The sequence below is a fragment of the Thermomyces lanuginosus genome (genome assembly GCF_041956635.1).
Source record: "Thermomyces lanuginosus strain ATCC 200065 unplaced genomic scaffold VTN49scaffold_27, whole genome shotgun sequence".
NCBI classification, from domain to species: domain Eukaryota; kingdom Fungi; phylum Ascomycota; class Eurotiomycetes; order Eurotiales; family Trichocomaceae; genus Thermomyces; species Thermomyces lanuginosus.
The window spans coordinates 1-8,194 of record NW_027192361.1 but is presented as its reverse complement, the minus strand read 5'-3'; the positions used below and the strand labels follow the sequence as shown (position 1 = coordinate 8,194).

Sequence of the window (8,194 nt, the reverse complement as noted above, 5' to 3'; positions counted from 1 at the left end):
CTCCGTACTTTGCACAGTTCGTAACCTGTCAAATACAAAGTTATGCATAGGGGTGTTAAATTTCCGGAAAGAAAATTTCGTTGCGGAAATTCTGCAAGGTTGCAAGGCCCCAAACTTCCAAGCATCAGAGAGCCCTCCATATCAGGTACTCAAATATACCTTATACCATATTTGGAAATAGAGTTACCACGTGACCAGAAAATTTCCTGCAAGAAAATCTTGTTGCATTGAAATTTCAAAATGCGGAAATTCCAATTTAACACCCTAGTTATGCACCATTGAGGCTACCTGCAACACTTTAGCTTACAATATCAGATTTAAAGACAGTTTTTCCTGTCGTTTCGTACTTAGGTGCCCGAGAGGGGCTCGGGACAACTGTTGCGGTTACAGTTTCCTGGATTGATTACAGTTGTGGAATACTCGTGAGGAACTTACGGTATTGATATAGCTGAAAAGCCCCTTCGTCCTTCAAAGTCTTGAGGTAATCGTCAAGCCATTTGAAAGCATTGTTGTAGATTTTGATTGCGTAGGGACCTTTGCGAAACTCCATGTGGGGTTGAAGTTAGGTGAACAATTGATACGCAGCTCATACAGTAATTTGTCAATTTTCGCCAATGATTGGATGCAGAACGAATTTGTAATGTATGAAAATTACTGCATCAGTCGCCCCCGCATATCCCAATACAGTATGTAGTTCCCGTAAAGCGGGAGATCTCTCGGTCCTCGGCATGAAATCACCAAATTCATATGCTTACTCGTGTCCGAGAAAGCTCCAGAGCGCGAAGAACAAGACGTCAATTCAGAAGACCGGTCGCCTCATTTCTAGGTTTATGCACCCTCAAAACAGTCGCCCATAACTTTGTGTTTGCCAGCGATTGTACTAGTATGTCTTCGACCGACAAGACCGCCGCTGATGAGGGGACCAAGCCCGACAACAGCACCCCGTCGGCTTCGGGGCCGGAGGCGCAAGCACCGCAGAATGCGACAGCAAATATAGCTGCGGACGAAGAGGGATCCGATTTGGAGGAATTGGATGGTTAGTTTTTCTTGTCCGAAAAAATCGATCGTTACGAATTGACATGTGGACAACGTGTAGATGTTCTTGATGATTTCAGTAGTAATAAACCCAAACAGCCATCAACGAGTGCCGCAGATGCGTCTCAGAGTGCCGCGACGAGTAGCCGGGCAGGGAATGGAGGAGGAGGAGGAGGAGGAGGAGGAGGAGGCGACGACGAAGACTTTGAGGAAGCATTCTTGAAACAATTAGAGGCGGACATGAGCAAGCTGATGACCGAAGCGGGAGGAAGTTCCGGAGTGGCAGAAACGCAAGGTAAAGAGTCAGCAGGAGATAGCGGGGCGACCAGCGAGGCAATGAAGGTCGTGAACGAATACATCGACAAGGAGATCGAGGCGCTATCAAAAGAGCTGCAGGAGAGCGGGCTTAAGCCGGAGGAGTTTCTCCAGAACCTTATCGCCGAGGCGGTCTCTGCGGGCGCGCAGTCGGGGTCGGGTAAAGACGCGACGACATCAACGGGGGCATCGTCAGGAGGCGAAGGCAGCAGCGAACAACGTAGCCAGGAGAAACTCTCCTTTCAGGACACGATCCGGCGGACGATGGAGCGCATGCAAGAATCCGGAGACCGGGCGGCTTCGGCCGCCGCTGCGGCTGGCGAGGACGACCTGCTCGCGCAGATGCTCAAGGCGCTGGAGCGCGGCGCGCAAGGTGCCGGGGACGGGAGTGACCTGGATAAGATGATCATGGGAATGATGGAGCAGTTGTCCAACAAGGAGATGCTGTACGAGCCGATGAAGGAGCTCGACGGCAAGTTCGGGCCCTGGCTAAGTGCTAACCGTGACAAGTGCTCACCAGCGGACCTCGAGCGGTACGAGCGCCAGGCTCGTATCGTCGGCGAGATTGTCCGCAAGTTCGAGGAGCCGGACTATGCGGACGACAAGCCCGAGTGTCGGTCTTTTATTTGGGACAGGATGCAAGAGGTGAGTTTGCGGCTGGGCTGTCGTCGTACGGTCCACAATGCTAATAACGAGGTTAGATGCAAGCCGCTGGGAATCCACCCGACGATCTTATCGCCCCTTCGTTTGGCGATGGTGACGATGCAGGGCCCGTTCCGCCAGAATGCGCCCAGCAATGAGTGCTTTCTTTAATGTATATTTGGCCTTTTTCTTCGATTCCTGTGATTATGAATTGGGTTATGACCTGCTCGTATTATACAGGAGTTCTCACGCCCTGCGATACCCATCCGGTCTGGTGCAGATTGAGAGGAAGAGAACAAAAAAAAAAAAAAAAAAAAAAAAACAAATAGGATACTAATTCAATCAACCCGACATATCCACGTCTCCCGATACCGAATCCTGTCTATCATTCATGAGATTCAAAAAGATTTCATCGTAGTCAACGCCATCGCTATACAACGACTCCTGATCGTCGCGCTCCACGGCAGCCGACGTCGAGGGTTGCCCTGCCCCTCTCTCCGGCAACTGCAGGTCAGTATCTTCCGGCGGCGCGAGGTCGTAGTCATGGTCCAGCATGAACTCGTCCGGATCAATCTGATTGCAATCATTGTCTTCCTCGATCTGCTCCGGATCCAGCTCCTCGAGGCGATACTCGCGAAACACGTTTTCCGCGCTGGCGCGCATTCTCTCCGCCCACCGCCGCTGCTCGCTGACGTGCTCCAGCATCAGCAGCTGCTCGCCACGTTGGTTGTAGCGGTCCGTGTCGCGGTCGCGCTTGACGCGATTGAGAAAGAGTTCCCTGTGCCTCGCCGCGCGTGACGAGAGAGGTGATTTGGAGGGAGATTCCCGATCACCACCGGGCTGTCTCGGGGGCGATGGACCAAATATTCGGTCGATAGGACGGCTGGATCGGAACCGCTGCTCGAACACCGAGGGTGACCGGTGAGGGGTGATGGATTGTGGTGAGAATGTGTGCTGCTGTGGCTGTTGCTTCTGAGGCGTGAAGAGATTCACTTTCTCGCTTCCAGCGCTGGAGAATATTGTATTAAAAAATTCGATATTGTTGTTGTTATCGCCTTGACCTTCGGCCTTGTTGGCCGGAGAAGCGGACGCCATTTTCGACAGAACTTGGGAAGGTGTCGAAGGTGGAGAGTTGACGTCTGCAGTGCTAACATCGTGTCCGGTCAATGGTGACGAGCGCGTTGACTCGTGTGTGAGTGGGCGGAGCGACGTGCAAGCGCGAGGGCTATGGTGGAAGAGCTCAGGATGGGGAGGTTGATGAGTGAGCGTCTCAAACATGATTCCGTTCTCTAGCGAATGGCAAAGTTGCGATGGCACATCGGAGGGCCGATAGAAGCAAAATGATAAAGTTGAGTCAGTAAGGAGTACTCCGAAGCATTTTAACTTTAGAGGAGAGCGGGGATTAACAGTCTATTCTCCTGTTCAAAGTCCTGCCCTCCGGATCACAGACTATTTTTGAGTTGGTCGCGTTGATCCGCGATGCGCCCACGCGACTCGATATCCCGATTGATAACAGTGACGCGCTAGCCATATTAGGAAACAGTGATTCCTGAGGCAGTCATCTGCAAACGCGCCATATCTGGGAACGCAGGAATGTATACAGAAAAACTGACTACTGTACTCTGTACGGAGTTATTCTGGAGCATCCGACTAATCACTAATCTTTCCATGTAAAGCAGTGGCCCATATGCAGGTTCGTATGTATTGCACCAAGCCTAGGAGACAATGCTAGGTGATCGTTAGGAGCCGCCCATCTCCATCGGCGATGTCCAGTTTACTTGTGCAGGTTATGATGTTTGACTTGCATTTTCTATCAGACTGAACGATTCTTCCGTGCACGTCTTCTGTACATTGAACCGGCAGAGCCGTCGACCTTGATTTCGTGCACCATCCACTTTCCTCCACATTATCCTCCATGGGAACAAAGGCGGCGTATAATAATTCCTATAGTGGTTAGATTCCTCCTGATTGGAGTGATGGGGCACGAAGCTGGGATTAGAAAACCAAAGCTGTGCGCCGTCGCCTGTGACGACAACAAACACCTCGTTGTCACCCAAAATTTCAGGTGTGGAAGAGCTGACCGAGAACCCACGTACTCATCCGACTCACGGCCAGGAGGGGCATTGAAGGATTTGTGGATGCAGACTTCGTGCTTGTCCATCCAGTTGGTACGAATGGACGGTTGCCTCACCTGTGGCGGCATTGTTGACTGCAATCCCTTTCTGCTGATAAGCCCAGCGGTAGATGATGTTTGGGCCAAAGAGGCAGTAAACACCGCCCATGCGAATGTCGTGAATGCGCTCGGAGCCCCAGATAAATCGACTCCTCAGCTGATCAGCGGTATGATTGTACGTCAGGTGTATCGTCCCATAACCAGAGTTGAGGCTCAACTCGGCCACTCTTTGTGGCCGTTAGTGCGCCACCTGCGGCGGTGCCTCTGCATAAGTTCATTCCGGGTCAGAAACGGGATGGGTCATGTTCTCCTATCAAGATGCTATCCGGTAGTCAGTGTCCATTCGGTCTGTAGCACAGGCAGAGAATTGTCGTCCCCGTTGGCCGCCTCATCATCCTAGTCGACTTCGAATGACGCCAGTACGTTATTGTCTGCTTCCAGGGGCCAGAAAAGGACCTCCGCCGGATTGGAGAAGGAGCCAATCCCTCTGTTATTCGTAGATAGATCCCTATTAAGTTTTTGCTAAACCTGTCTAGTGTCCACGAGTAGTAATGGGAATTAGGCACAGCGCTGCCGTATTACACGACTTCTTGGATTTTGGGGAATTGTCCCCTTCACCTAGTCTCCCGTACCATAGTACGTACGAGTATGTATGCGAGTCTCCATAGCCATTCTATGTTCCGCTGCCTTCCTTCGTTTCCCTGGAATCATTTACTTTCGTGCGCGTGCAGAACGAAAGTATCGTACACGCGATCCACCTTGACTTCCAGTGTGTCGAATCTATAATGCCCGATAGACAAATTTTTGTTGGGAGCCCAAGCCCTCATACAACGATGCCGTCATCGATGACGACAAAGGGAACAGGATCGTGTGCCTGGAAAACAGCACAAATATGGCCCCGTGCGTTATCTGGCCGATACTGCACTTGTATGTAAAGTTGATCAGACCGGACTTCGTTTCGGATTGTAGTAGTTTTATGAAAGGAGGCCCTTTCAATGGTAAGTCTAGTCCAATGTTAGTCAAGTTCGAACGAAAATATCAGGTGAAGCATAGGACTTTACAGAATCAAAACGCCGTTTCTTTTCAACAGTTTCGCGCTTCTGTGTGCGAAATATTCAGTAGCTTGTTTTGCAAGATGCTCTTTCGACTCGTTCCAGCCCAACAACTTGACGTTCCCCGAGAATCTCTGCGTTCCCGGTCCATATGATCTCGATGCCGCCGATAATGCCTCTCCAGGAATCCGCAGGAAGGGCATTTTCGAATAGGATAGTTTGAGTTCCTCGGCATATCATGCATGGAATGGAAATCTGACTGGGACTCGATCACCAAGTACATATTCTTGATGTCGATTGATCTGCGGTGATTGTTGCGAACCAGAAATTGGTCACTAGTTAGGGCACTCACGTTCCATTAGAAGTTGTCGTCGATTGTGTCCGAAGATCCAGCAAGCCTTGGTCTGCGAAGAGCCGGAGAGGGGAACGAAGGACACCATTGCTGTAGTTTCCTCCTAGTAGGCTACTCTAAATCGGGACGAAAGAAACGATTTGAACTGTCTCTACCGTACTCGAACTTTTTAGAGTAGGCGAATGGATATCCAGGAAAATGGAGTGTTTCCCGCGTACGCCGTTGGTGTTAGTGTTAGTACTTAAGTCACCAATCCTCTGCTGACAGTCGTATGGTACAACTTAAGGGACTGATGCTTAGGATCCGTGAAATATCTAGCGGGGAGATGTCAGCCAGAGCGCCACGTTCTCCTTCATGCTCATTGATAAAGTTGCATAATGCAGCAAAAGCCAAAACCATTGTTACTTGCGTGTCGAGAGAAAAGTTTTCTCTCACGGTTTTGAGAATAAAGAAGCAGTTTTTGAAGACCCGAAAGTCCACTCTATCGCTTTTCGCTCCCCAGCACGTCGGAGGTTGAAAACTCTTTCGTTCTTCCCCGGGAAGAAAAGCAGTCATCGGCATAGGGTTCTGGTGTTGCCTTTGATGGGTCCTTGTGCGGACCAGGCCCTCATCCGCAAACTGTCCAATACCACTCGGATGTGTGCTGCTCGTCAATTGCTTGAGGCCCTGGAAAGTTTACACAGAGCGAGAATTGTGCATCGTGGTGAGTAGACTTTGCTTTCCACGTCTATGTTAACCTGTTCTTCTGATGAGAATGGCACAGATCTGAATGAACGCAACTGTATGTGGGAGGCTGTTCCTCCTCACGATCTTAGCAGGAGCGCCAAATACCAGGCACTTGGTCGACCGTTAAAGGAAAAAAATCCCTTACGTTACTGGACAAGACGGACGGAAAAGAAGAGCAGAAGTCAGAATCGCAATCTGTCTGTCAGCTTTGCAAGCAGATCCATCACGGCCACAGCCTGGTGGACAGAGGAGAGTGTCCTCTCAGAACTATGCCTTCCTGCAACGCCTGGATAGGGACAATCACTAAATAAGCACGGAATCGTCATCTCGGACAGCCACATAGATGATATGCTTTTGCGCGGCCGGGTAGTAGGGTACGCTTTTTTTTTTTTCTGTAAACACAGTCACGGTTAGCGGGGCGCCGAAAACGGCTCCCATTGCACCGCGCCCTCCCCCCGTTTGACCGCCTGCCGTGAATGGTCCGGTCGCACGTACACTTGTCCCGTTTAGGATTTTCCATCCCTCTGCTTGGCCGGCCACGCATATAAAGCGCAGGTGCGTCTCCCAAAGACCAGATGGATTTCTTCCCTCTCTTTCTTCTCTGTCGTCCCTCCTTTTCCTGCCTCGGCTCCTAGCCACCCCCCCCTGGCTCATTTCGTATTTTGACTTTTGACTTCGCAATGGGGGAAGCGTGCAATTGCGCATCGCTGCCCCCTCTTCCCCCCCTTCCCGGCCGGCGGATGTCTCGTCGAATCAACATCCCATGACTCCCCATGGCTCCCAATGACTCCCATTCTTCCCATGGACGGAATAATGCGTCGCGTTGATCGTTCTCTCATTTCTTTGTGCGTCCCCTACGAAGTACATCCATATGGGAGCTCAGCCGGCTGGCTCTCGTTGACGAACAGTTTCATTCATTCCATCCGTTCTTTACTCCCTATTGCCGCTGCACCCCTGCCACGCCGCTGCCATTCTGCACTACTCATCGGCGGCCCCGGGCTAGAAGGGCCCATCATCCGTCAAGCGGCGGTGAACGAAGGCGAATAAACAGCCACCGGCACGGGGCCCACTCGCGCACAACCACACGATTACGCACGCTGCATAGCACGTTACGCTGCACATCGCCACGGCTTTGGATCATATCATTTCCCCCACAAAAAAAAAAAGTTGTGGTATGCGTACAAAGGCACAAATCTTGCATGAGAGCGCCAAAGCCACCTCAACAAAAGCGAATCAGGCTAGATGGGGTGGCGGCCTCTCCGAGTGAGCGAGGGACTGAAAGTATGAGCAAGTAAAGAAAATGTGGTCGCTGAGATCATTCTCTGTTTGGATGCTCTCGCAACGTGCCGGCCCATCTCACAACCGCTTGGACGAAAGGGTCCACTTCCGAGTTGTGAGTTTCAGCTGATTTCACGTCAGCCCCTCCGCCTTGTTCATGACTTCGCCACCATACGCTCAATATACGACTACTACCAACCGTCCCGCCAACCGTACTGCGCCTCGCTCGCAATCTGCTCGTCAAGGCTCGATCTAGGATGGCAGTCATGCGGTCAAGCCCGATTTGAGCCAGCTTGCTGCGTGGCACTGCTCCGTTTCAGTCGACGTTGGATGCCGATATCCCGATCCACCCAGCCTGGCCTGGCCGGTAGGGGATGTGCGCCTTTGCCTTCCAGGTTTCGCGCGACTCAGTTTGAGTCTGATAACCAATCGCAAAAATGCCGCACGCACCTGGCTCATCTGGTGCTGCTTTTTCTACCATTCCGGCCGAGAAAGAGACCCAGCCAGATTCGTCGCCTTTTGCCTCCAACTTGGTTGTCTGATGTCGCGGCGCCATTTGAAGATGGGCGGCTTCTCAAGGATCCGATGAGCTACATTGGAAGGGGCCGTCCGATTTGTCTA

General features: G+C 51.5%; 4 protein-coding genes across 4 annotated transcripts; 1 reads left to right on the top strand and 3 right to left on the bottom strand.

Moving 5' to 3' along the window:
• Positions 1-885: 885 nt before the first annotated feature.
• On the top strand, positions 886-2,150 carry VTN49DRAFT_2200 (uncharacterized protein; the record flags this gene model as incomplete). Its single annotated transcript, XM_069409900.1, has 3 exons — positions 886-1,036; positions 1,097-1,995; positions 2,052-2,150. 3 exons carry the CDS (start codon positions 886-888, stop codon positions 2,148-2,150), a joined length of 1,149 nt encoding a protein of 382 aa, XP_069268758.1.
• Positions 2,151-2,334: 184 nt separating this feature from the next.
• VTN49DRAFT_2199 (uncharacterized protein) lies at positions 2,335-3,270 on the bottom strand (the record flags this gene model as incomplete). Its single annotated transcript, XM_069409897.1, has 1 exon — positions 2,335-3,270. The coding sequence occupies one exon, from the start codon at positions 3,268-3,270 to the stop codon at positions 2,335-2,337; it is 936 nt and encodes a 311-aa protein (XP_069268757.1).
• Positions 3,271-4,988: 1,718 nt separating this feature from the next.
• VTN49DRAFT_2198 (uncharacterized protein) lies at positions 4,989-5,420 on the bottom strand (the record flags this gene model as incomplete). The annotated part of the gene is made up of 2 exons (XM_069409896.1): positions 4,989-5,169; positions 5,227-5,420. The coding sequence occupies 2 exons, from the start codon at positions 5,418-5,420 to the stop codon at positions 4,989-4,991; spliced, it is 375 nt and encodes a 124-aa protein (XP_069268756.1).
• Positions 5,421-7,889: 2,469 nt separating this feature from the next.
• VTN49DRAFT_2197 (uncharacterized protein) lies at positions 7,890-8,129 on the bottom strand (the record flags this gene model as incomplete). Its single annotated transcript, XM_069409895.1, has 1 exon — positions 7,890-8,129. One exon carries the CDS (start codon positions 8,127-8,129, stop codon positions 7,890-7,892), a length of 240 nt encoding a protein of 79 aa, XP_069268755.1.
• Between the last annotated feature and the right edge of the window lie 65 nt (positions 8,130-8,194).